Genomic DNA, 27,931 nt, shown 5'->3' with positions numbered 1-27,931 from the left:
CAAGTTTAAATATTTGAAACACTCACTTATGAACACTGATTAAAGACATTGAAATTTTCAAACTAAAACATCATCCTGTATGTTAAACCTCTTTAGCACACAAACTGTGGAGAAGACAGAAGAAAAAGTCAAGCAATCAACCTTACAGTCATTTTATAAGTCAAACACTTCCATCTATACTTTATAATGGGTGACGGACATATTTAGAAACCTCCAACAGCAAGAATTCACTTAAAAAGGTAAAACAAAAGAAAAAGACTGTATAAGAGAAAAGCCTGGAGAAAAGGCTAGGCAAAGGCAAAACTAGTAACACTCACAATTCTGTTTCTTTATGAAGAAAAGAAGCCTGTGTCAGAACCCTGCGGACAAACCTCCCATTGAAAACAAAATCAACAAACACCAGAAAAGCACAATAATGGCAAGCTGCAGCAAAACTGTTTAAAGCCAGAGAGAGACAATATTGTCACTTAAAATTGGCAAGTTGAACAATTTACTGCATTAGTAATTTGTAAAATTTCATGAATTGCCAAACTTCCATTATACTCTGCTACACCCCTTATGATTTTGCAGATCAATTTTTACAGCACTCCTACAGTTTTGAGGAAGTCATCAACAGATATACTACATTCTGTTTCTAATTATTTGAAGCATTTTTGTATTTTTAAAATTTGAATGTTATAAAATACCCTAATACCGGTGCTGTTGCTACCCAACTTCAGGTTTTTAACTCTTGACACTGCTGACACTTGGGAAGGGGAGCTAAGGTAACTGCTGCAGAACAGGGTTTCATTTTTAGTGCCAACTGTACTTCACCTCCAGAAACCTGACAATGTTGAGTCTTCAAGACTTAGCGCAAAAATCTCATCTCAAAAACTTATTGCAAATTTTAGAATATTTAGTTTTAACCGCAGAATCAAATTTTCCAAAAACCCCAAATATTTCATCACAGGAGAAAGCTGATGCAGAGGCACCACAGTGAGTTTGTTGCTCCCAACCCCACTGAAACTCACAGATCTAACTGCACCTTCCAGTCTGCTCTTACAAGGCACAACTGCCAGAGGTGGAAGGAGTGAGAGCTAATGCAAGTGAGTGTAAATAGGACTAACTCCTGAAATAGCTGCTTGCTGTTGATTGGAAGAGGTTGTATCTTAAGGCCAACAGCAACATCTCTCAGTGTATATGCAAACATACGAAGCACAAGTCGTTACTTAATTAGTGAAGCATTCAATTTTTATTAAAACTTGACAAAATGAATCCCAGTACTTTAAGATTCCTCCTTTCTTCCCCCTCCTCAATTTTTTAATTTTAGTGTTCTCTAACTGCAATTCCACCCATGATGTGTAGGTGGGATAAGATTACAGTAGTTATGCAACAGTGACAGAACTTCAATTATAACTTATTGACTACTACTTATTTTAAAGCAAAGTTCTTTGCAGCAGTTTACAGTACACCTAAAACACTATTTAAACTGCAAAGCTAGCTAGTGAGAAGTAAGTTCCATGTAGTAAGACCATATTTCTTGTTTTATTTTATAGAATGGATTTTTTAATCATATGGGTATATCAAGTCATTCCAATTTTGAGGCACTTTTCTACCCAAAGTAGCCATAATCTGAAGTTTCCAGAATATTTAGATGAAAACAATGGATCAGTTTTATTGCATCATTTTCAATATGTAAGAGTTTAATCCTTGTCATAGGAAATATTTCAATGTGTTTTGAATCCTAACTAAAGCTTTAACACAAAATTGAAAACTGTTGTTAATGCCTTATAGCATAGCAAGCAGCACAGCAGCACAATTTAAGTCTTCAGAAGCCTATAAAACAAATAACTTTATATTTGCACACTAGTTACAGAAAAGTAAGTTTTACAGTAGGTGTTTGCTGAAGCATCGATGCAATGCATCTGTTAACATTAATGTGCAATTTGTCAAATCAGTGCACTTTCATCAACAAATCTAAGCTGTATGATCTATTAAAAAAACCAAAAAATAAACCAACTGATTTTCTGATCGTATTTAATAAGCCACATCTACCCCTCTGGCCAGGTTCAATGATGAGCTTTCACAACAGCTCTGGGAGGAGGTTCCTGTTTTTACAGCTCCAGAGCTCCACCTGAATGGATTGGGGCTCCAGTTCCCTTAGGCACTGCACAGCTCTGTAGAACCAGCAATGTTTCAACAAGGACTTCTTCAATTCAGGTCAGCTAGGGAACAACTACAGTTGCAGATAACATAGTTGCCTATAACATTTTCTTGTTTCCACAGCAAAACTAAGGTGCACACACTATGAAGCACTAAAAATATTCTTTACCAGTGAGAAAACTTTATCAGTTTCACACATCATTCAAAGATAAATTTTAACAGTATAACATAACAGTGTCTATCAAGATACATCCCAGAGGAACAAACTGAAAGACAATCTTGTGAATTAAAGGCAGACGTTACACAGAAAGCGTAGCAGTTTTTGCTTTAGGTAACAAAACTAATTCATAAGTGTTACAGATTATTTACTTTCACCGTAAGATTACATTTTTTCTTTTTTAAAAGTTCCCTGTACATCTCAAGAGAGATTTACTCGCAGAGAATTGATAACAGGATTAGAAAGTGTTGTGGTGGACAATCACCAGATAGCTGTGTAAAAGCAACATACTATTTGACAGTATTTTATATAATGGATAAGGTTAACACATTTGCACTGCTCAAGCAAGAAATTACTTCAATGTGTTTAATAAGCCTAGATCTATGCAAATTCTACTTTTATATATATACACAGGTGTACATATGTACTTGTAAATAGACATGAATATAAGATTGGCAAATTTAATACAAAACAATTAATTTAAACATGTGCACACAACCCTGCCGCAAAATCTAGGCTGTCCTACATGAGATGCTTTGCAATTATTATAGTTCCCTGTGTATGCCCAGCAGTTTATTTATAGTAAAACAAAAAAAAAAGCTAAATCCCTCTATGATCCAGTAGCAATACAGCTACCATACAAAAAGTAACCCCATAGTTTATAAGCCTGCCAGTACCTTTCCTCTCCTGCCTTTGATCTTCAATACTTGTATCATTTATATCAGCAACATTCCCTGATTATTTCTGCTCCTTAGTTTATTGAGAATGTGCAAGACTATGCACAGATAAAACACAACAGTTTTTTAAAAGCAGTCTTCATGAAATCAGACTTACTTAAAACAAGAAAAAAAAATCATTCATAAATGAAGCCCAGTTCCTTAGTTAAATGCTTTCTGCCCTGAACAGAATTCAAATACCAAGTAGGAAGACAGCACAGGCAAGTTCTTCCTTGCTGCTGACTTGAATAGTGAAAATCATATTCACAGCAATCGACAGTTGAAAAATTACAAACACAACAAGGTCAAAAAAGTTTTCCTGTAAGACACAGACAAGACTTTGCCTCAAATTTTCTCAGCAAATGGATATCTGAATAAATTCTTTACCTCTTCAGGACAGAGGTATTTACTGTTTAAAAAAACAAAAAAAAAATCAGTCAGCACGAAGTTGCAACAGTTTACTTTAAAATGTCAATCTGCCATCAGCACATTTCAAACCGATATCCTTCCTCACTAGTCCCCCACAAAAGGAGAGGGGAAAGCAGAATACTGCCTCATGTTGAACTTCTCTTGCAGAAGAGAAAGAGATATAGCTGAAAGATTTGAAAGGGAAGCTTGTGGAGCTTTCCAGCTTTAATGAGATCTTATACTTTTATTTCTCCTGTTCCTATCCATAGAAGTTTTAAAATTAAAGAAGCCTAAGTGTTAAATTTGAGACACCACATCCATATCAAACCCTGCATGTTTGCAAATAATTTCTTTTTGTGTCATACTTGGAAGACTCTTTTCTTAAGTAAAGTACACTAAGTGCTTACCCAACCAAGCACACCAAATCATCTGGGTTAAGCACTAGGATTGTTTCAGGATCCCAAAAGTGCTGCAGTATGGTAATAACAACCATCCCATGATAATCTGCAGACTCTCACTTCCTATGATCCTAGATCATAGGGCACCCTTAAGGCAATGGTGTGCAAGCAGCAGCTTCCCAACAGGGCTCTCTCTCTGTCCTTAGTCCAATCTGCACTTCCCATCACTGAAACACTCATCCCAGGCTGCTCACACATCACCTGGAGCCACATGAGAACTACCATACTTTTGCTGCTGTAGGGCAGGTAAGTCACAGGTCACAAACTTGTGAACCGCCTAGTTCAGGCCCCAGAACTCCTCTTGAGGACATGTGTGAAGGACAAACACAAGAAGATGAGGTGTACAGACAGTGACTAATTCTTGCCTGGGGAAGCTGAGCAGAAGCCACTGCAGCTAGGCCTACAGTCCCCAGGAGATGCACTCCTCTGAGGCACGTAAACACACAGCCTACTCACCCACTGCAGATGGTATCTCAATTAGGAGTGTGGCACAAATTTAAACTGCTAGAGCAGCAAGGCTAACATTAGCAGTACTGGTGTGCCCCAGGGGTGGTGCCAATCAGCCAGACTGGAGTCCATTCATATGTAAGTTTTTATACCACTCTGGCAGTACTCCAAGCTTTAGCTGTTTGATTCCAGGTATTACTTTCAAGTGGCTGCACTATCAGGTTACCCTTCTCTCTTAGGCACTAGGAGTTTAATTTAACCTATTTGGAATCAGCCTCTGGCAAGCCAGAAGCAACAAACTGCACTTCCTCCCAGTGGAGACCTCTCTTTTCTGGTCCTGCGATATTTATTAGTTTCTTACTTATTTTCTGGGTGAAACTCCTGTACCTAGATTCAAGATTGAAGGCATACAGTAATATATGTGACTGTATAACAGTCCCAAACTGATCACAGCCCCAGTCAGAATCTGGAAGAGACAGAACTGATCTCTCTGGTTCCCAAGAGCACCGTGGAGTTAGAATAGTAATTTGATTACTGGTTCTTCTCTGGAATAACTGCTTCACAGAGCAAGCACACTCCAGTTTTTAATAACACAAATATAAGGTTACAAACAGCAGAATTAAGGTGAAAAAACAGATTCCTACTGAGTAAGAACCATTGGTCATGTGTTTGAATGGGGCAGTGGCACTGCAAAATGGGATAATAAGGTATTTTTAAGGTGCTGATGTCATCAAATGGCAAATCAAGTATTTCCCCAATATGAGCACAGGCGCTCAAAATTACAAACAGTAGAGATTAACTTCTTATAAGTATCTTTTTAAAGTAAGAAGCAATGTAAATTTTCACTAGAAGCACTTTTTTTTTTCAAGAAATTTGCAGCAGCTCTGCAAGCATTTCAATTTGCAGAACCTCCACTTAAGAAATTCATGGAATTCAGCATACCCCTGAAAGCAGCAGGTAACATGAATCAACTTCACTAAAGGTTTCTTTTGTGACTCTAGAAATAATGAAATTTTCAATAAAGGACCCTCCTAACAGTGGCCAAAGCAATCACATCTGCTGTCCCATTTCCTTCTGTCAGTAACAGGCCTAATACTTTATATGATAAAGATTTTAAATCTGTAACATTTAGTGAAGGGTCTCCTCCTTACTTGCCCACAAGTTACATTAATCAGCATTTTGCAATTAAAACATCTGTTTCATTTCTTGCAGTTGACAGATTTTCTATACATGCTGCAAATCAGATCATCACAAGTGTTTGGAGAAAGTGAAGTCTGCAGCTATACAGCTCAGAGGGTCTGGCTGGGATGGAGCTGGGATTTAGGCACAGAAGCCAGTGTGATGCTGTGATACAGATTTGTCACCAAAACTGTGTTGATAGCACACCCATGTTTTATCTGCTGCTCTCACAGTCCCAAGGCCTTCTTTTTCTCACTCTGCCCTGGCCCCTTTTCCACTGAGACTTACTTTAAACAGTGGGATTTCAGGACCCATGTTTTGTTCCTTGAGTACCTGTTTTTTCAGTTATTCAGGCCAGCACACACACTTCATTAGCTGCAAACCCTAATTTGTGGTGACACAATTAGGAGTTTTTGTTATTATTGTCCTAAAAGTGTTGAGGTTATGCAAAAAGATGAACACAGCCTTCAGCCACCTGCCCCACCTCCTAAGCCAAAATGAGGGCATATTATTTTCTTTCACTCTTCAGAGGGAAAAAAAACTAAAAACAAAATATCCTTAAAGCTTAGCAATAACCACCTAGCTAGTGAGCACCTAACAACCACTTTCAAATTGAAATAAAATTACCCAGTTTGAAAATACAAAAATATAGGAACATTGTTTTAAACTAAGCTTACCTTTAATTTCTTATTTAGTTTACAGCAGTATCTGTATAACATTGCCAAATTTAATGGTCCAAAATCTCCATAGAAACTGGAAAAAAAACACAAAACAGTATTATTTATACAAAAGAGCTAAGCAAATTTCAACATGCATGTTGTTGATAAATAAAGCTGAAAATCAAGGATACTGAGTAGCCAATACACATGGAACAACAGATGAGTCTTTTATTGATTAATTTAAAAGGACAATAGTAACAATTAATTTATACAAATTAGGAGTGCTTCATGTTTTTAGTCCTTATGACATCACTGATCTCCTCCTCCCCACATTCTCTCAAACAACAAAGCCAAGACCAGTGCAAAAAGAGACAATCATATTAGTTTGGTCACTCTCTAGGACAAGGAGCCTTCCTGCCACACCAGTGCTATTGCAGTATCATCTACTTCACAATATCAAGTAACAACACAAGTGTTGGTTAAGGTTCAGTTCAGCACAAAACATTATGATGTAATTACAGAAGCTAATTAGCTGGGAAAAAGACCAAGCTGTCCAACTACTAGAACTTAACTTTTAGGTAGGACAGAAGTTAACTAAACCAAGAGAAAACTGAAGCCTCAGGAAAGCAGTGTTTAACTTCGTAACTCATCATCTTCTCTAAGATAAATCTGCCAAATAAGGTCAACAGTTATTTTTAAAACAAAACCCTCTGTACAGTTTTTCATAGAGATGAAATAAAAATGTTCTAAGGACAAGTATGAGTTAAGACAAACAAGAAGTTAAAACTGGAGCTCCAACACTAGAGTGAATGTAGCTACCAGGAAAGTCATATAGAAGGCTTCCTAATGTCTCCTCCCATACAGCTGCACTAACACATGAATCAAACACCCCCACCATTCTATCTTACTCCATCAACTTTAGAGCATTCTTTCACTTAAATATAAGATGGAAGAGTAAAACTTATGATATTAAATTATTTTCAAAAAATTGTTTTAAGGTATTGTGGAAAAATATGGAATTGGATAGTTACTATAACACATAATACTTCAAAAAATTGAGAGCAAAGTATCTGAAAGCTACAACTGAATACACAGTTCATCTAAAGAACTGGAGAAGTACAGTCATGCTTTATAAGATTTATCACAATTCATTTGCTAGAAGTACATCAATATGAAGTAATATATCCACTTCTACTTTTCCACATGATTAAATTTGAACAGCAGTGTAGAAAAAGTACATGAAAATCAATTTAGAAATTTATCCACAAGACAAATTACTATTTTGGTGGGTATAAAGACAAAATACATTTGAGTCTGTCCAGGAAGTAATTGTCTCTCTACAAAATGAAGCTATTGAGGTTCTCTCAGCCCCGAAATTAAAGATGTTACAATCTTTGACTATTTCTCCATCACTGATTACCATTAAGAATCCTGTGCTTCTCTAAACACAGGGGAGAAGGGCGTAGAAGCATCTTTGTTTAAGACACTGGTACTATCCCTGTTTGTCTATGCTGCAGAAACAAAATATTTCTCAGAATACAAACACAATGAAAGGAAAGGCACTTTCAGTCCCTCCTGCATCAGCATTACCACCCATACACAAAACCACTGTCAATTCCCAAGTTATTTCTCTACTACCATAGAAGCAGTATAAACCAGCTCTTGCCTTTGCTGATAAAACATTGTGGATGAAATGTGAGGCAGATAGCTAAAATAATGCATGTAACATAACCTATCTCCATTTTATACCTCTAAATTGAAGTTAATTATCCTTTCTTTGATGGGGCTAAGCAAAACAAGTGCTTTACAAATCTTCAAATCAAAAGAGTTCTTTGGAAGATAATACAAGGCTCTGTACTGAAGTCAATGAACTCTGATCTACAGAATCTTTCTTCAATTTACATCTCTAGGCCTAAATACAGTTCCTGACATGTTTAAGCAGAAGGATTTAATCCTATGCACCCTCATTACTTTTTCTACAAAAGGCCATTTCTATACTTGAATTAGTGACACTTGATCCTGCTTCACCCAAAGGATTTTCATCTCAAGACCAGAATTTTAAGTAAATGTAACATGGGAAATGGGCAGGGTATAGAGAATGGGGATGAAATGACACACCAGTCACCAGCTAAATAAAGAATTTCATTTGGCAAAAACTGAAGATCAACATAAGAAAAGGCAAATAGTCACCGATAACAATTCATCCAATATTATTTTACTTCCATCTCTTTTACATCTAGATGTTATAACAAAGCATTGAAAAACAGTAAAAGAAATTGGAATGTCTCTGAAGCTTAAGGTAGTTAAGAGAAACAGTTACTTACAACAGAGGTGGAAACCAGAGGAGCAGAAGGCAGGTATGGTATTAATTACATTTAATTATATTTTGTTTTAATCAAGTACCTAGATGATATCTTAAGTTATTCCCCCCCATCCCAATGGGACTTGTTATCCTAATGCTTCTCAAACTAAATAGTGAAACCCCAGAATATCCTAGCTGAACATTTAAATACTCTACTTCAAAAATACTATCATGATGTCACCTGGAAGCAGTAGCAGAAGTTTCTGGTATCTGTTTTCTCCCTAAACTCCTTGAACCATTTCTTCCTACCTGCAATTCGTTGCAGTATTACATCTGAGGTATTTGTTGTACTGTATCATAGAAATGGTCATCCCCCAAGAAAGGCCAGCCCATTGCTCTACTCTGTCACACAAACAGCTACTGTAAATTCTTCCAGGGAATTTAATGGTGCAGGAAATGCAGCCCACAAGTCGTTTCCAACTGCAGTTCCATGGGATGCCACAGGAAGGTGCCAGGAGTCAGTTCAAGCCTGAATCAGCACTTCTGAAAGCAAACACCACTTTTTGCTAAGCATTTGAATATCTCTGACCCTTGTGCTGGAGAAAAATGCTAAACAGATTTCCCATCCTCAGTGATTAGATGGTGCCATTCACTGAAGGAATATTACAGCCCAGCAGATTTTTAACTGAATTGATAACCTCCACAGACTCACAGAGTATGCTGAGGTCCCTTGCTGTGGTGTTGCTCTCTGGCCTCCCATTCCCCAGTCTGCCCCTACATCCAGGGCTGTCCCATTCCAGGTGCACAATCTGGCACCTGCTCGTGCTGGATTTCATACAGTTGGTGATTGTCCATCTCCCTAATTTGCTGAGGTCCATATTAACCTCCATCAATCTATCAGGCCAGGATATCATCTTTCAAAAATAAAATGTATTACTTATACTTGACTCCAGATGCCTGATACCTTTCCCCTACAGAGCAGTACTCTTTTATACTGCCACTCACTTCCAATCATGGCATGATGTCTCTTGTTTGCCACTTTATTCAGTCATTGGTTTAGTAACTTGAAAACAGAGGCACCATTTAATAATTGCAATCATTTCCTAGAGTACATATCCCAGAACTGGAGCACAAAGTAAAAGTATACTCGTTAAAGTATGAATTTTGCCTTCTTGAAGGCTTACAATCACAAAGCCACTTTCCTGCCAAAACAAGAGGCTCCCAAGCTTGCAATTACTTAAGTAAAAAGATAAAACCCAAGAACCTGATGAAATAAAAATACAGCTTCTTAACTGCAAAACTTGGCTAATTTTTCAGCATTTTACAAATGTCCAGCTTTTATTAAAATTAAGAGACTATTTCTCTTATTGTGATTCAGTCTTCTCTTGCTCCTCCCTCCCTCTTTCCTACACAGGAACATTCAGCTTATGACCCTCCAAGGGCCCTACTGCATCTGTTGTGAGCTTGGCCATTTAACAGCACAGGCCCAGGTGCTGCAGAAGTGGCCACCTGACTGTTCAGCTACTCCCTTCAAATCATAAACTGAACACTTCTCACATGCCAAAAATGCTCTGCATGAGAGGATCAGCCTGCACATTCATTACAACCTAACTGCTGCCTGGGAAATCTCACCTATTCAGGCTTTTTTCTCCAACTCCAGTTTCCTGAAATGTGTTTCTCCTCCCCACTTCTCAAGCACATGAAAAAAGGTGAGCACTGTTTTTGTCCTCTCATCCACTGGTTCCAGTAACACGTGGATTGTTAGGAGCTTCCTTAATTGGGCCAAGACAAAATTCCTAATGCTTAATGCTGCTTAGGGATTGTGTGCTTCTGAACAGACCAGGGGTGATACAGCAAAAATAACCCTGGAAATAGCTGAAGGCAGGAACAGTGCAGAGGCCCTGGATTATGCAAAACCCCCAGATATTAAGTGCTTTTCATCTTGGAAGTTCCAAATCTTCCTCAAGATCCTGATTCTTCAAAATCCAACAACTCACAGATCTAAGTAATAGATAATTAAAATAATTATTCCAGATTTTTTAATCCAGTGCTCCTTGATATCAAAAACAAATTAACAATGAAGAGGTTCACCCATAAAAAAGCTGCCCTGTAGAACTTCAGGGTCATATCAGAAGCCTAGTCCCTTTGGAAAAAAAGTCCTCTTGGCAGAGGCCAGGATGTACATAATGGATTTCCTAGAGAAGCTACATTCCCATCCAACATAAAACTGGAGCTTAGAAAGCTGCTGTTTTATTCTGGTACCCTTTTACTGCAAACAAAAGAAAAACCTCCTCAGTACTACCAGCAAATGCTTTTATCTTATACTTACGAAAAAGCAAAGACAGATATGGTAATTATAAAATTAAGCTGGGAAATTTCCTTGTTTTAATTTTGGACTTAATCTTGCTAAGTTTTCTTGGTCATCCAATAGTCAAGGTCAAGTTTTCAAAATTACTGATGTGAATGGCTTTCTGTGTGAAGTGACAGCTCTGATTATTGTAACAAGGCTAAGTTTTTCTTTCTCCTTTCCAATGATTTAAGCCACAGAAACATGGAGAAGTTCAGTTTTCCTATGCAAGTACTGTTACTGGAGAGCCACAAAAATGCAGCATTTAAGCAAAGCCAAAGCAGATAGGCTAACCCTTACTCTTGTCACAGGAAACACAAGCTGTTTCTTTGCACATACACAAGCCGTAGAAGAAACAGTACTCAGTTAATGTTGCTGTAGCTAAGCACTTGAGAGTCTTGCTCTATTGCTACATAAGTGAAGTAGCTCTCATGAGGACTGCTATGAAATGGGCAAGTAACATCCCATACCCTGAAAGAATGTTTCAGTGTAAAGCATGATTTACAGGGACTATCATATTTACTACTTCTATTGCTGCTTACACCATGTCAGAGACTAGAGCTGCAAAAGCTGTTTATACAAGAGAGCCAAAGGCAGAACAAATGACTGAATAAAACCATTATAAATCATCAGTATGAGATTCCTGTTTCACAGTATTTAAATTCTGACTTTGTTTGAGAAAACTATTCAGAAATAAAAAGGACATTAAAAGTTGCTTTGATAAAACTATGTGAAAGCCAAGTTAACCAGTCAAGTGTAGTATTCTCAACCCAGATCTGTTTACTGGAAGGTGAAACGTGAAAGATGCTATTCTTAGAGAATAAAAAGCTTCTTACCAGTGCCTAACTCATTAACTTGCCAAGGCAAGGTTTGTCTATTTGCCAAATGACAATCTTCATCAAGATGGATTGTTTCTCATTAACTCTATTTTTCTGAAGCAATAGTTGCCTGTATTACACTATCCTGAAAGACTGTGTTCCCTTATAAAGTCTGCACTACTTCTTATCAGGAAAAAGCTCAGAAAGTTTCAGAAAGACTGAGAAAATCTTACAGAAACAGAATCATCAAAGAAGATATTTCAGAATTGTATAATTTCATTCAGGTTTCTTCTTAATTGAGGCATTTGTATATAATTTCTCTGGCATAATAGGTTCAAGGTTGAATTGCAGCACATTTAACTAAAATAGTGACAGTTCTAGTAGGAAGTTCCTAGTCTGCTAGCATTTAAGATAGGCTTAAATGCTTTTAAGAACATCTTTATTATCTTTTTAGTGTGAATGTTTAAGTTAGACAGTATTATCAAGTCATTAGAACAGTTGAAAACTTCAAGTGAGAACTGAAGTCTAAAGTGCTCACGATTACATAACACCACTTTGTGTATAATGTGGTGATAAATCATGTGACAAGGTACAGGAGCAAGACAACCCCAAACTTCCCAAACCATCAGATCTAGCACTACAGCTCTTTGTTTAATAAATGGGGTATAGTACTAACATAAAAATTACTTCCTTATGTCTCTCCAACAGGGAAAAAAAAGGCAAGCAAGATAGTGAGTTTTTAAGTACTATGTGATCCAGTAACAGGCTCCTCCAACCCTACATATTCATGAGGTTTTCAGATCAGATACTGCTTCAGCAAAGCAAACTGACACCTCTGTAAAGTCAGCCAAATAAAATTCGCTAACAAGCTAACAGAATAAGAGCCCAAAGAAAAGCAATTTAAACAGAGAGAGAGATGAAAGAAAAGCAGTTTACTTCCAAGTACAATGAAGTATCTTTATCTTGTCATTACAATGATGCATCTAAGCAAAGTTAAATCAATAAACAACTGTATTAATGTAATTACTTACACACCTCACAGGTGCTGAGGATTTCATGCCTGAGCAGACATCTCCTGTCCCCCTCCTGAGAGCTTTCTGAACAAGTCATTTGATTGAAAAGGATAAGTGGCTGTGGAATTCTGACCACAAGAACCACCCAAGGAGGCCATTTCCACGAAGATTCTGCAAACCACTGTTCTGAGCTACAGCATTTCGAAACTCACTTCCAAATATTTACTTTGCTATCATGCAACAAATACTTCTAATCACTTTCTCACAAAGAAGACTGCCTTTTTGAGGAAGTGAGGAGACCATCTGATCAGTTGTATTAAAGTTACACTCCACTACTACTTGCAGACAAGCCCTGTCAGGCCCCTGCATTGTGTGCAGCCTGGGAAACACAAGGGACTGATGTCAAGCTTGTTGATAACATGAGGGAAGCTACAGTAAAAGTAGCACCTCCCCAAGAACTGAGCCTTGCATTCTATTCCTCAGCTTACCTCTAGCCCTCCAGATTCAGAAAGGCATTAAAAATATACATAACATGGTAACCCTACCAACACTTGCTTTTACTTTCCTGAGATCACAAATCTCCTTAGATACGAGAGGGCGAAAAAAAGAAAAAAATTAAGATCAGGCATTACCAAATATTGCAGACACTGATAGGTATGGGTGCTGCAATACAAATACCAGGGAAAAGTTTGGCAATGATATGTAAAAGGTTATTACACAATTCCTTGATACCACCTGGTAACTGTCACTTATTTTCATATCACATTTCAGCATTTTATGAGCACAAAAGGGAGAATATCTTTATGGTATCAGATACAGGACAACAACTTTAAAATGGGCCAAACAGATTAGGAACCATCAATTCAAAACATACACCAGGAGTTATGTGTTCAAAGTCTTTAGTTGTGCCCTAGTAGATAAAGGAAACTTTGCCTCCTTTCATTACCCAGTAATTACATCTGGTATCAGGTTACACCTTCATAGGTCGTTAACACTGACTTAAGGAATATACCTACAGAATTTCCTTTACATATTAAAGAAAATTACTTTCTCCTCCACACCTTCTCAAATTTCTCAGTACTTTTTTTTTTTAATATGACACTTTTAAACTAATTAAACTAATGCCTCAGTTACAGGCCTTGGTTAGTACAGCCATCTGTAACTAACAGTACAGAACTAATCCCCTTCTCACCCACAACATCAAATGCCACCCAAGAGTCCTTCACACTTCCTAAAAGCACATTAAGAAATAAAACATAATACTGAAGTCTGGAAGAGAAACAAGTTTCCCTTCTTAATGCAAATGTAACACTTTCATACCACACAAATTGCTCAGGACCTTCCCCAATTGAGTTCTGCTTTCAATATTAGGTCAACCTTCCCTTGGGATACTCCAAAGGTCCCTTCCAATCAAAATTCCTTAATGATCATTAAAGAACTTACTCCCAGCCCAAGCAGCCCATTACAAAAGTCAGTTTTCAGAATAAACCATTGGGAACTCCAGTAGAAGACACACAGCTTAAAGATAAGAAAACGTCTAGAAAAGATACCCTGAAACAAGAAGCTGTGCAAAGAAAATAAGCTAAAAACCAAGGAATATTGGTTTACATCTTCACAGAAGCAGTGCTGGTCACTGGAGAAAGGAGGGAAGAATGGTTGATGCTCATAATTGCTTCAAATCATTTGGAAAGCAAGTTATGCGTAAAATAGGAACACACTTTTTGTTTCACTTCTGCTGCAGCCAAGTCCGTGTCAAGCAGGTAGGGATATACCATCACACAGGAAACAGTTGGTCTGGAAATGCAGTCCAAAGCACCAACTTTTTAGCCACAGCACAGAGTGATTACTTTATTTGTTTGGTGTTTTTTGTGTACTTAAATAGTATTCAAAACTATAATCAGTTTTATTTTTTACCTTCTAGATGAAGTCAGTGTCTTACAAACATGAACCTTTTACTACATAGAAAATATTTTTTATGCTGTTCTAAAGATACAAAAGCCATCAAGAAGTGCTATCTCAAAATCCTCTAATAAAACCAGAGTTATAAAAGAAGTTGCAGATGCTCTTCAAGAGCACATCTAAACATTGCATTCTTATGGTTCTGTAAACTTCATACTCTCTATACAGGAAACTACAGGAAATATAAAACAAACTACTGTTTATCTATTCCTGCCAAATAAGTCTTCTACTTAAGACACCATTCAATAAAGTGTGATTAGTCCAAATAGACCTGCATGTTTTAAACAAATCTTACAAGGCTCACATATCCTTCTTTGAGCTCAGCCACGACTTAAGCCATTTAACTGGCCTTGCAGTTATTTTTATGGGTCTTTTTTTAAGCATCACCTTGTTAAACTAGTTTGAGCTAATAAATAAATACATTTGGACTAAATTCATTCTCATATTCTATGCAAGTAACCCAATGGGGCAAAAATATTCTATAGAATATATCAAAGTGTGTTGGGGAGACTCTCAGGTGATCACTTTGAATATGCAAACCACAACACTTACTTTTCATAGACTAGCTCCTCATCGGTACAGAAGTAGTGGGTATTTACGGTACTTTTCGGTTTAGTGCGTAAAGTAGCGAAGTACAGCCGATCTGAAAGACAGATAAGAGGCTCAGCGTCGGTCAACGAAGGCAGCCGGCCGCCGCCTCGGGGCACGCCTGTCACCGCGGGGCGGAAGAGGCTCCGCCGCTCCTTTTTCTGCTGCGTGAGCGGCGGCGGGAGCGCCCGGAGCGGTCTGCCCGCGGGCCCTGCCCTGCCGGGAGCCCCTCGGCAGCGGCTCCGGCCCCGCGAGCAGCGCGCAGCAACAGGTGCCGGCCCCGCGCCTCGCCCGGAGCGCGGGGAAAGCGGCGCCGGGGCGCCCGCGGCAGCCGGGGCGGGCAGCCCGCGAAACCCGCCGGGCAAAGGGGCCGGGGCCGAGCCGGGCAGGCTGCAGAGCCGGGGGAAGGCGGTATAGAAGCCAGCGAGTTTCCTCGCAGGGGGAGGCTCCGGGACCCCGCGGGCAGGGGATGGGGCGGCTCCCGCCCCGCTCTCACCTTTCACGAACTCCGAGGCTCCCAACAGCACTTCGGAGGCGGCTGCCGCCGGCTCCATCTTAAAGAGGGCCCGGAATAGCGAGGCGCGGGGCGGCTCCGAGCTCATGGCGCTCTGGAGCAGCGCCGGCGGGGCCGGGGCGCGCTCGGAGGGACGCGACCCACCGGCCAGAGGGGCCGCCCGCGAGGGCCCAGGGTGCTGCGAACGCAGCGGCCGCAGCCCGCATAGGAGCGGGAGCGGAGCCGAGAAGAGCCCCGGGACACGACGGGCAAGCGCCCGCAGAGACTCCAGCTCCACCCCGCCCCCAGCCAGGAGACGCCCCCGGATAAAGCGGCAGCGGGCGGTTACCAGGCGACCGGCGGCGCTCTGGCAACCGCGTTACGGAGCCTTTGTGTCGCCCGGCCCAGGGCTGACGCTGCGAGTGACCGGCCCCCCGCGCTCCCCCCGCTCCCCGGCCCGGCAGCGCTCCTGCTCCGGCAGGCAGCGGCCCTGAGCCCGGCACCGCCCCGCCCTCCGCCCCGCCTGCCCGGGCAGCACCGCCGCGCCCCGCTGCTCTGGGGCTGCTTTTCCCCGCCCGGGGGCGGCCCGTGGCAGAGCGCCCCACGGGCACCGGGCGGGTGTCGCATACAGCTTGGAGCGGGGCTGAGCCGGAGCGCTGCCTCAGCGGCGCGGGCGGGCTCCGGACAGGGCCAGGCGGAGCGGCGGGGCCGCCTCAGGCGCAGGGGAGCCGGCGGAGCGCCCATGGCGCTACCTGGGACACCCTTTGTCGTGACAGACAGGTCGGTTGACCAATCAGAGGCCGCTCTGTTACTCCTGCAGCCAATGAGCTGGCGGCGCCCCGGGGAGCGCCCCGCCCCAGGCCCCCCGCAGTCGCCGCTTCCCGCCCGGGCGGTGCCGGGAGCCGCTTGCGGGCCGCGGGAGAAGCCGCGCACGGCTGAGGCGCGGAGCTCTCCTGAGACGCAGGTTCGAGCTCTGCGCGCGTTCTTCCGCCTCTCCCCTTTAGAAGGAATTGTAGGTGCCAAACAGGGCAGACTGTCCGTCTCCGTTTTACAACTAAAGCAAAGGTTGCAACGAAGAGGTTCCTCGAGGAGATAAAAAAGGGGGTTAAAAAAAGTCACTCTTCCCCCGAACAAGCAAAAAAAATCCACTCCTTTTAAAGATGTTGTAATAAAAGCCATATGCAGCCCTGAGGTTCACATTTGTATCACCAGCTTTCCCTAACACTATAAATAACCTACTGCATACAGTTAATCCTGGTGTGTCTGCTAATGATGCTAAACATGAGTATGAAACGCTTCTGACTCCTCAGTTTTTAATCTAGTGTCATAAACACTGGATAATCTTTAAAGCTTTACAAATAAGGTGAAGGACTACCGAAGACACTGCAGTTTTGGTTTTGCTTAATTTTTGTGTTGAATCTAATGCTTTGTACCTGTGTTCTTACACTGCTTTTTTTCAACTTTTTTGGAAAAGCTCCAAAAGTAATGTGCTAAATTTGACCCTGTTTGTGCCTGATTCTGAAACCTGAGAAAAGCTCATTTTCAGTTGTACTATTTCATACAAGATGTTCACAAGAATGAGACTGCAGTCTTATGTAGCAGCAAATTAAATAAAGGTTGTTGGAGGGTTGTACCTTTTCATGGAAACGAGTGTTTATTTTACTTTAGATTGTTCTTTACAACTTTCACTTGTGTGTAACTCTTAACAAAATCAAGTATTTCACTAGTGGTTTTTTTATTTACAAGCAATTTTCTGAGGGCTACTGTACCCTGTGTAAGAGACGAGGTATTAAGGTATATTGTCCAGAACTGCAATTTTTTAATGCCCTTTTTTACTCAGACTTTCACTACAGTTCAATGTAACACATTTCTAAGTCAGTGCTGTACTCTGCTTAAGGGGAGTTTGAATGAGCATACTTGAAATAACTTTAGCAACACTCTTGGGCAACAGAAGAAGAGATAGAGCAGTCTACAGCCTACTATCCAGTGTCCAGAATCTATAGAAACAGTTTGTGATAAAGCCTAAGATATGTAAACCCATCCAGCTAAACTGGTGAATCTAGGAGGTAAATATTACTAGATGCTGAAGCCCAGCTGTCACATTCTTGTATACTGCTTGTATGTCTTCTGCAAAGTGAAAATTTCATTTTTCATTGTAGAAAAGTTCTCATTGGTGGCAATTAGCTGCAGCCTTTGTAAGCATCAGAAATAAACACTTCTTTTCTTCCCTGTAAAAATATGTGCAAAATAACCTCTGTGCTTTTTCAATTCCAGTAGTGTGTCATAGCTATTAGTATGATTATTTCACAAATTTCACTTTTTAAAATGCTAGCTTTAAGAATATTTTAAACTAGTACAACTTAGTTATTCTAATTAATACTATGTACTCGTTTTAACATTTGAGATCAAATACAAGGCTGCAGTGACATCTTGTGGCATTTTTTTGTAAAGAAGCATTTTTTTGTGCATTTTAGCACTATATCCTTTTTTATCACAGATGTTTAAAAATATGTATTTTAGATACCGTGTTTAAAATCCTGTGTTGCATTAACTGTAATTTCAACAGAACATTCAGAGGTGGTGATGATTCTGTTTAGACTCCAAAATATTATCAAATGACATAGATAACCTCTCAAATAAATAATCACATACATATTATTTTGTTTAAAATATAACTTTTTGGTAATGTATTTTCAGTAAAGAATCCTAAGACATTTTTATAACTGCCAAGGGATAAAAAAATCCACTTTTAAAAAATAAGCAAATAACCCCTTTTGGTTCCAAAGTACAGTGAATTATGGCTGGAGCTTAAGTCCTATCTTAGTATTTTCTTTGCTAAGACTAAATGATTAAGGCTGTTGGTTATTTTATGCCTTTTCTTCCTTCATAAGTAGGCCTTACCTAAATTAAATTAATGTATGTGCCAACAAGTACACATTTAAAAAAAAAAAAAAGAAATCTTGGTGCTTCTCATGAGTATGCAAACTGTGAGCTTACTTTAGACATCTTAACACTAAAAATTTTGGTCAATAACCTGAGAATAAACACATCACAAGTCTGCTTTCTGTATTTTATTTTACAATGGAGCAAATTAAATGGAACATTATCATTAAAAGCTTGTTCTATTAATTCTTTCACTGATACAGAAGAAATCAAAACAACTCACTTGCTCCAACAAAGAGCCCAATACTAAGGTTTGGCTGAGTTGACAGTTCATTTCACATTTCAAAAATAAGGTTAATGACTGTGAGTCTTCACAACTCTAGCTGATACTGCACAGAACAGAAATAATGGAAATTTGCATTTCTGGAAAGATCATAGACCTGTTTGTATACTACTTAGCACTACAACACAATAATTAAAAACTACTTTTCACTATTACAACAAAATTAAGCAGACTCTACATTGCCATGTTAAGATTCTGCCTTTTAAATCTTACAAAACTACTAGGAAGACTTCACTGAACAGAAATCAAATCCTTTAATACTGATAGACCAAGGCAAAAGATTCCTTCATTCCCCCAAAGACTCACACCCTGCTGTAAAGAACTTGTCATATTTTCACTGTTTTTTTCAGCTAACTTATTACAAAACATGACAGAATTATATACCATTTGTGCAGATGCTATTTTTGTACCAGGTATTAGCCGTGACTGGTTGCCCACAGCTACCTTTGAACTGATTCGAAGAATCAATTAAAAGCTGATGCAGATGAAACTAAATCTGCTTTGGATGTCAAATCTGATTCTGTGACCCAGGAAAATCACAGTCTTTTATTCTCTCCGCCATACACATAAAAAAATAAAAAATCCCAATCCTCCTGCAACTTCATTGGAAAAGGTTTGCCCTATGTCAATAGAAGGTTTCCAGAATTACAGAGTCCCAATCCAACAAAAGCCATTAACAGCAGCTCTGTTTCTTGCTAGAAATAATGTCAGGGAATTCAGAGACTGATAATAGTCCATCCCTGTCAAATATCACTGTACCTTAAAGTACTTTTTTTCATAATGCTTTACCCCTGTATTGTACATTTTAACTCTGTTGTCATAGCCACCAAAAACAGAGGAAAAAGGGAACTAAAAAGTAAATACTCATTGAAAAAGTAGCTAAAAAAACAGTAGACCTGTAAAATTACAAAATGTACACTGTAATAAATGTTGAACACCCTGCTCTTACTAGGAACTGTAAATAAGAAAATTTTAACTAATTGAGGATTTTCCTGGGTGCGTGTTTGTAACAATGTATATGCAAAATATCAAAATAAAACTAAGTACTAAGGGAATATTAATAAGTAACATTCCATCCTCTTCTTCTGGCTGCTTATATAAGTTTCATATTTCATGTATTCATGTTTCTTATATTTCCAACCTCTAGGATTTACCTTTCAGCTGCTTGCAATGTTTCAGCAACTCCAGGCAAATCAATAATAGAAAAAAAAGCCACATCAGAGATCATTTTCCATTAACTGAGCAGGAGTAGATATTGTAGGCAATGGTTTAAGGACTATCTGAGATTAAGGTGAGGTACTCTTCTGGCTTTCATAGCAGCTTCAAGAACATCTCAGAACACCAAGTAGCTTATATACAGACTTCAGGAGGGTTTGTACAGGAGGCCAGAAGCCTGGCCAGCAGTTCACTGTAGCTCTTCTACAGCTTCACTGGAAACTGGGTAGGAGCAGCTGAGGAGTGGGAAGGCAAGGAAGCATCTCAAAATATAACTGTCACAAATATGCCTAGACCTCATTTCACTGGATAGGTATATTTAAGGGAAAAAAAAATCCAAATGTTAAGATCTGAAGAATAGGAGTGCATTTCTGTCTGCACATTTCTGAAGAACTGACCTAATTCATTAGAGTAGCTTTTCAGGTTTTAAGGAAAGAGGATGATTTTATCACAGCTAAGCATGATTATATATTCTTTAATTTTTCTCAAAACTTATCTTTGTGAATTAGTTAGAAAGGAAAGAAAATACATAAAAAGCTTACTGGAGACAAAATCAGAGGCTACAAAGAGGGATGGCCAAGATGCAGTAATTACACCTTCTTCTCTCCTTGAACTCAGTATAATTCACTGAGTATTGTTTAACATTTAACACCTTAAATTCATTGGCTTACATCTTATTTTTGTGATTGGCATAATTAGGAAAACCAAACTGAGAAATCATGATATTAGAATATTTTAAGGGCATGCCATCATAAATATTAACGAGTTTATTTACACAGTAGGATCTCTGTAACAAATGCTCTGCTCGGTGCCACATTCCAGAATAGCCACTGTTAGTGTCCTTTTCTAAATTTCTTATGTCAACCGGCTTCACAAACACTCCTGAAGGCTTTCCAGTATGCTTGGCTACCAGAAAATTCATGGCAATATCATCACAGTTTTGAGTTTCATCTATTAAGGCATGAACTGCTTCTGGCTGCTGTTGAAAGTCTTCCAAATAGCCGCTGTGAAAAAATGCTGCACCGATGAGCACCATGGAGTACTGATCTCCATTGCCAAAGCCAGGGTTCTGCAGCTCAAAGCTGCCATAACTGTAGACGCCTGAAGGAGTGGAAATGTGCTTTCTAGGAACAAATCCCACTATATGCTCTGGAAATTGCTGAAAGAGAAAAAGAAATTCAACACATTTCACAGTGTGGGGTTCACTTAAGTGCACTCGTAAGAGAGATTTATGGATTTTTTTAAATGAAAGGAGGACAACATTATTGCCAGGAAAGAATTAAATTGTTGGCATATGGTCCCTTTGATCTGCATAAATGTTGCAATTAAATACAGTTCCACAAAACTGATAGTCTGCCTCATTCCACATCACATAGTGCCAACAAAACATCTACCCACAATTGGCAGCTGTGTATTTGGCACAGAAATTAACTCTACAGACAATTTCTCGTGTTTTACAAAATAAAACACACAGAGTACTATGCATTTAAATAAAGTCAGCAGTTAGCAACTTCATGGTTTTGTAAAATAAGAGCTAAAATTTTAAAGTCACAGATATTACTAAAACCCAAATTTTAGAAACTTTGCAATTTCTATTTTACACTTCAAACTTCCTAAAATCTAACTTGAAAGCTAGAAAAACAATGGTAAAACAATGTTAAAAGTCATATGATACAGTATTGCTCTAACTAAAACCATTAATCTCAAGTGCAGCTCAAAAATACTGCCTGCCAAGATGCAAAACATTACCTGCCAAACGGAAAAGGCAAAAGCAAGGTCATGAGCACTGACTAGTGTGTCATCATCCATCATTAAAACAGCTGAAGGGAGGAAAATGAGAGAAAAACATTCAATTGATCAAAAGATTAAATACATGAGCACAATATGCAGCACAATATTTGACAAATGAAATATAAAATTTCTACAACTATTAAGCTGAATTGCAATTCCTTGAAAGTAGATTGGTAAAACATAATTAGATTTCAAAGCTAAAGCAAGGTTACAGCTTTGTGGCAACTGGAAGCAAACCTAAGTTCTAGATTATTTGCCAGGCTGTTACAAAACTCAGCAACCTTTGATCATCTGTAGTACAGCTGGAGAAATACATGTTAGAAAACTTGGGAGTGTTTGGCAAAGCAACTTAAAATTCTACTAATCTTGTGTAAAGATACAAGTAGAATAGAGTTAGATACTTTTCTGTAGCATATACACTACTTAAGCAAGTTAAATTGCCCAGGCAACATTCAGTATTAAGAACTACAGAAGGAAGACTCTGCCTTAAGTTTTAGACAAAAGACTACCAGGAAGTGGAAAAGGAAGGATACTCTTAGATCTGAACTGCAGATGCATTAAAACTTTTAAAGTTTGCAGTTAGCACAGATCTTACTACAATAAGTAAAACACTTGGGAAGTTGAAGTTTCCAGTGTCTTCCTAGAAATCATGTGTTTGGACTAGCAGGCATGATAGGAAGGGGGCAATAAATACAATTACCTTTACTAATCATGAGTAAGGTCAGGTCTGTAATGCAACATATTGGGGTTTTTTCCACTTGAAACAAACAGGATTTATTGTTGTACACGTCCTAGAAAGAGCTTAGGAAGAATATTTAGATGAATACCCAGGAGACTGGAGAAGGTACTCTTAAATAAAAGGGTGTGTCATTTGAGATAGAAAGCCAGACAGCTGGGGAGGAAGTTTCTCAGAAGAGCAGAACATGCTTGAGAATTTAGTCTTAAGAGGAATGGACTAAATCAAATCTTTACCAGATGACTTAAGTCCAGATTATGCAGACACTCAACAAATAACATGCATTTTGAATTTCAGTTTATGGTACAGAAGGAAGCGTAGCTGAACTACCTATGTCTGCCTCACAAAGAAATGGAGAACTGTTGCAAAAGACCTTGAAATGCATTTGATATTCCTCTTTTCTTTCCTTTACTCTTCACTGACAGCCTGGTGGTGGTGTGCACCTGATGTCATAACACAGGGTTCTTCTATACTACCCACATTCTATGAAGTGGTCCACAAGATCCATTGATTTATTACACATTATAACAAAACTATCTCTCTTTTAATTCAGATTTCAAGCATGAAAATAATATTAGTAATAGTGTTATGAACTGCTGATTACCTTTTGTTTCCAGGTCAAGGAAATTCTGCAGTCTGTTTCTCATACGATTTACAGTTTGAACTTTAAAGACAACAGGGACAGGATGAGGCCCCAAGGAATTCCACATTTCCTCTGGTGTCTTCTCACCAATGTTGTTCCACACCACAATTACTTTATGTAGGTGGGGGATTGCTTGATAATGATTTAAAAGCTTTAGCAGTAAGTCAGTTCTATTGTATGTCTGCATAATAAGAGTGAATGAATCCAGGGCAGACTGAGTCTGGGTTTTGGGTTCCCTTCTAGAGTTGGGCAATTTGTCATCTTTGATAGTGGGAAGCAAAGCTGTTAAAGCACCTGCCACAAGGAGCAGGACGATGATCACCACAGAGGTGAAGCGCAGCAGGCGGATTCCCATAACTCTTCCTGGAAGCTTACACAAGTGAAACCACCTTGAAAACAAGCAACAGGAAAGGAAGTCATTAAACCCATGTACAGTTTTCTCTCTTGATCAAAACTCCCAAAATATTAAGTACATTTTCATTTAAATAAGTAAATAAGGAGAACTTCAGCTCTTTTGCAAATTACTTACAGCTGTCAAGACAGGTGTTTCTGGTATCCAGTTTCTGTGTTTACTTGCTTTTCACTCTTCTTGGTTAAGTTTGAATTTCATTGTTTTGTGAAATAAATCTAGAGTAGCTCTTTAGAGTGTTCATTATTTCTTATTTTCTCAGTAGTAAATTTTTGATTGAACATTTACATACCTCACCAAGTCTATCCAGCTGAAAGTAGAAAGCAAATTGGTACAGAGATTCAATTTTCAGCATTACAGGAGCTCTACCTTAACTGGGAAGCAAAAAGGAGAGAAGATGCCTTCTCAAAAACTCTGGCAGGAAGGAGGAAATAAAATGCTCACTTTTTCTCAAGCACCACACAGAAGGAACAATTTTTATAACTGATTTGCTGGACATTTTGTCAATAGTTTGTACACCTGCTTGGTAATGGTAATCAGTACAGAAAATGTGATGCTGATCACACTAAGGTTATAACACACAGCTAGAGCAAAAAAACATGCCAGATGGAGTAATACAGGAATGAACAACCTCAGCAACAGCTGAACTGATACATCTAGAACTTGTGAGAAATAGGCAATGCCAGATGCAAGGTCTTACCTATCAATTAACTGTGAGTGTAGATGTAGTTTAAGGCAGAGGTTTCTGGATCATTGTGATCTTAGAACTAAACAGAAGCTCTTAAAAAGCAGCTTCTAGAAAGACAGCCCCTCAAATGTTCTTCACACAGTGATAGGATATCCTGAGTTGGAAGGGACTCATGAGGATCACTGAAGTCCAGCTCCTCGCCCTGCACAGGAAAGGCCCCAAAATTCCACCATGTGCCTGAAGGCACTGTCCAAACCCATCAGGCTTGGTGCTGTGATGATTTCCCTGGGAAGCCTGTTCCAGTGCCCAACCACCCTCTGGCTAAGATAGCCAGATATTTCCTACTACCCAGCCTAAACCCCCTGCCACAGCTTCATGCCATTCCCTTGAGTCTTGTCCCTGGTCACCAGAGCCATGACATCGATGCTTTGCCCCTCCACTTCCCCTAGTTCAGAAGCTGTAAGCAGCTGGGAGGCCTCACAGACCCTTCTCCTCCAGGCTGAACAGAGCAAGGGACCTCAGCCACTCCTCAGACAGTTTCTCCTCAAGGCCCTTCACCATCTTTGTAGCTCTTCTTTGGACACTCTCTAACAGCTTTATATCCTTCTTTTACTGTATTCTTATAAAACTGCACAGAACAACCATAAGGTGAGGCTGCATCAGCGCACAGCAGGACAATCCCTCCCTTCCTGGCTGGCTGTGCTGTCCCTGGTGCCCCAGGACAGGGATGTCCCTCCTGGCTGCCACTGCACTGCTGGCTCTTGCCATTGACCAGGCCTCCCATGTCCCTTTCCATGGCACTGCTCTCCAGCCTCTCATTCCCCAGTCTGTCTGTCTAGGCGCAGAGTTTGGCACTTGTCTTTGTTGCACTTCCTACAGTTTTCCTTTTCTCCTTCTTTACTTGAAAGACTGGTATAAACTGAATAGAAGATGAACATTCTAAGCTTGCTACTAACTCATCCATACATATTACTTTAATACCATTACTCATGTATGCATATTATTCATGTTACTCTGTGAGTAATTTCTAGGTTTCCAGCAGGGAATTCTGATCAAAGTCAGTCATCAGGACAGCCAAACAAGTGCAATTTTTGAGAGAGTATCTGTGTGTATCTTTTCTTTTTTCCACAGAATTTTGAATAATTTCTTTCCAAAGTGGAAATAACCTGCTTCAAAATATGAATGTCAATTATTTTAGTATAAAACACCTCACAACTTACCTCATTGTTGTCAGTAGGATTGTTTTCCCAGCTTGTTTTTACAGGGCAGATGTTTGTGATCTTCGAATCTGCTGGAAATTAAAGGGACTCTATAACTGGAGATCAACAGTTATCCACATGCTACCCAGCATTCTTTTACAAGCAAAAGGTCCTCCAATTATTGACTGATAGATGCATTCAAGGCAATTATCCCATTCCTTTTCCTAATGCTCAGTTGAATAATTATCTCTGCCTTTCAAAGAACATTCCTGAAAGAAGTCATAACACCAGATGGTTAAAAAGAAAAGAACAATCTGTTTCTCTGCTTGTAAAATTGCTGCTCTGTGCCACTGCTATGTCTGTGTGTTCCATCCCTAAGTTCAGCTGTGGAGACACAAGTAGGTCTTCAGAACCTGACAGGTGTTCCTGTGCTCAGCAGGCACCACTAAAAATATTTGGCTACCACAGCCAGGCAAATAAAATTTTATCTCAATAATATTTTATTTTCTGAGTCATCCCCTTCACATTCTCACTAAAATTACCAGCTGTATCAGAGGTTTAAGACACAGCATTTTGCTCTTCCCATGAGGTTTGGCAGCTTGGAAAATATAAGTGCAAGCACATAAAAGAAGCATATACAGGACTCAGGACAGCAATATAGGAAAGCTGTGCTCCTAGGTTGTTGGAGAGATCTTTGTTCTTTTAAAACTCACCAAACAAGCAAAGAATCATTAATTTTAATTTGAGAATGGTACTATGAAAGCTTAGAGCACAATAATTTGTTGAATAACTGAACCTCTAAGAAATTCCATAAGAGTAATTTGTTAGGGCTATATAAGTTTGCTTCTTAAAACTATAGATTCGTTATTTGTGTGTACACCAATCTGAATATGTCCACATATACAGGTCTCCCCAAATCTGAGATCAAATCTTACTATTACTTTGTGACAAGAGGTCACTGAAACTATTTCCAGAAGCTACTGCTTGTTCTGGTTGCTTCGTTTCATAGGGAACAATCATGCCTGACTTCTAAAAGTTATTAGCAGCAGTGGCAACACAGCATTTACAACGTCCACTACATTCCCATCAAATGTGCTTTTGAAGAAGTGAACCTCAGATCCTCTTTCAGTAGTTTGCAACCTAGTTGCAACACTTACCAATGCTATTGTAATGATTAATTCAACTTTAAAAGCGTACTTAAAATGAGAATATAAATACTGCTTGCTGTTTATGAGACTTTGATTGCCATACCTTCTAGTGCTTACAATAGGTGTAGTGATAGACAATAATGATATTACTATATGTTCTCAAAATAAAGGTCTATTTAGGTGTTTTAAAATTAGCATCACGGCACTTTCCAACAAGCCAATGCAGATAAGTTTTGCCAATTAAGTTATGAAATTTCAATGCCAGATTGACGTCTTTTTAAAAATCATACAATACTACCTGCAGAGAACAGAAAATTGACGAAAATAAAATCCCTACATGAACGACCACTATTTTAATCCTCGTTTCAAGAAAAACAGTTCTCGAACGGGGTCCCCTCCCTTGGGGGGCAACACCTCCTGACAGCACCCCGCAGTAGTTGGGTGCAGCCAGGCAGCAGCACCGCCCGGCACCGCACGCCCCGCTCATCGCCCCTCGCCCACAGCTTCGCTCACGTTCCGCAGGCGCCGCTATCGCCGCTTCCTCCGGCCGGGTTGTGCTTCCCAGGGGTCACCGGCAGCACGGCAGGGCAGGGCGGAGGAGGCACCGGCCCAGCCCCGCCGCTCAGCCCCGCACAAGCCGCTCCGGTGACTCAGGGGCGGCCGTGCGGGACCGCGGCAGCGCTACGGCGGCGGCGCCGTGCCCGCTTCCTGCGGTGCGTCCCTGCGCTTCCTCCCGGCAGGCTCCGGGTTGTAGTGCAGGGTCCTGAGCGGGCGGAGCGCCCCGGCGGCTCTGGCTGTCACACGGCGAGCGCGCTGCTCCGCCGCCCCCGCCCCGTGCCGAGCACTGCCACAACAGCTGCACCGGGAGCAGCCGGCATCGCAAGCGGGACGCGAAAGCGGAGGAGAGTTCACGTTTGGGGCGTGCTGTGTTTCATTAGCGGGCGCCGCAGCCCCGAGCCCGGGCAGCCCCCGCAGCCCCGGCCCGGCCCCCGGCGCGCCCCCTCAGCCCCGGTGCCCGGCGGCGCAGGCGCGGTGGCGGCCGGAAGCGGCTTGTGGGCCGGCCGGGCAACGCTCCCGCCCCGCCTGCCCGTGCAGCCGGCCCGGCGCGCCGCGGCCCCGCCGCCGGAAAG

The 27,931-nt window shown here is 40.3% G+C and overlaps 2 protein-coding genes across 11 annotated transcripts in view; both read right to left on the bottom strand.

Annotated features, from left to right (window-relative positions):
• Positions 1 to 16,030, bottom strand: part of CDC14A (cell division cycle 14A) — a 48,935-nt gene extending 32,905 nt beyond the window's left edge. For all 3 annotated transcript variants that reach the window (XM_058808401.1, XM_058808399.1, XM_058808398.1), the window contains exons 1-3: positions 15,750 to 16,030; positions 15,218 to 15,308; positions 6,245 to 6,320 (exon numbers count right to left, since the gene is read on the bottom strand). In XM_058808401.1, coding sequence (XP_058664384.1) covers positions 6,245 to 6,320; positions 15,218 to 15,308; positions 15,750 to 15,855 — 273 coding nt within the window. In that variant the 5' untranslated portion in view covers positions 15,856 to 16,030. The remainder of the gene's footprint in view (positions 1 to 6,244; positions 6,321 to 15,217; positions 15,309 to 15,749) is intronic.
• Positions 16,031 to 18,820: 2,790 nt separating this feature from the next.
• Positions 18,821 to 27,623, bottom strand: EXTL2 (exostosin like glycosyltransferase 2). Of its 8 annotated transcripts, none has more exons than XM_058808386.1 (6): positions 27,315 to 27,623; positions 25,675 to 25,922; positions 24,059 to 24,140; positions 23,319 to 23,746; positions 21,937 to 22,007; positions 18,821 to 21,346 (listed from the first exon to the last, which is right to left on the bottom strand). In XM_058808386.1, exons 4-6 carry the CDS (start codon positions 23,710 to 23,712, stop codon positions 20,855 to 20,857), a joined length of 957 nt encoding a protein of 318 aa, XP_058664369.1. In that variant the 5' UTR covers positions 23,713 to 23,746; positions 24,059 to 24,140; positions 25,675 to 25,922; positions 27,315 to 27,623; the 3' UTR covers positions 18,821 to 20,854. The 8 variants fall into 8 exon arrangements, 7 of the variants coding, with proteins under 7 accessions (XP_058664369.1, XP_058664370.1, XP_058664366.1 ...); XM_058808387.1 differs by having other exon boundaries at positions 25,675 to 25,742; XR_009274930.1 differs by lacking the exon at positions 24,059 to 24,140 and adding an exon at positions 22,679 to 22,779 and having other exon boundaries at positions 21,188 to 21,346; positions 25,675 to 25,742.
• Positions 27,624 to 27,931: the final 308 nt, after the last annotated feature.

Source organism: Ammospiza caudacuta, chromosome 7 (assembly GCF_027887145.1).
Source record: "Ammospiza caudacuta isolate bAmmCau1 chromosome 7, bAmmCau1.pri, whole genome shotgun sequence".
Classification (NCBI taxonomy): Eukaryota; Metazoa; Chordata; class Aves; order Passeriformes; family Passerellidae; genus Ammospiza; species Ammospiza caudacuta.
The sequence above is the reverse complement of the archived record's forward strand: the minus strand, read 5'-3'. Positions and strand labels throughout refer to the sequence as shown.

What these genes read in the sequence shown, in the direction of transcription:
- EXTL2 (XM_058808383.1), bottom strand. An exon ending in CCTTGACCTGGAAACAAAAG is followed by an intron (nt 22,008 to 23,318) that starts GTAATCAGCAGT and finishes TCCTCCCTTCAG; the next exon opens with CTGTTTTAATGATGGATGAT. An exon ending in TTGCCTTTTCCGTTTGGCAG is followed by an intron (nt 21,347 to 21,936) that starts GTAATGTTTTGC and finishes TTTCTCTTTCAG; the next exon opens with CAATTTCCAGAGCATATAGT.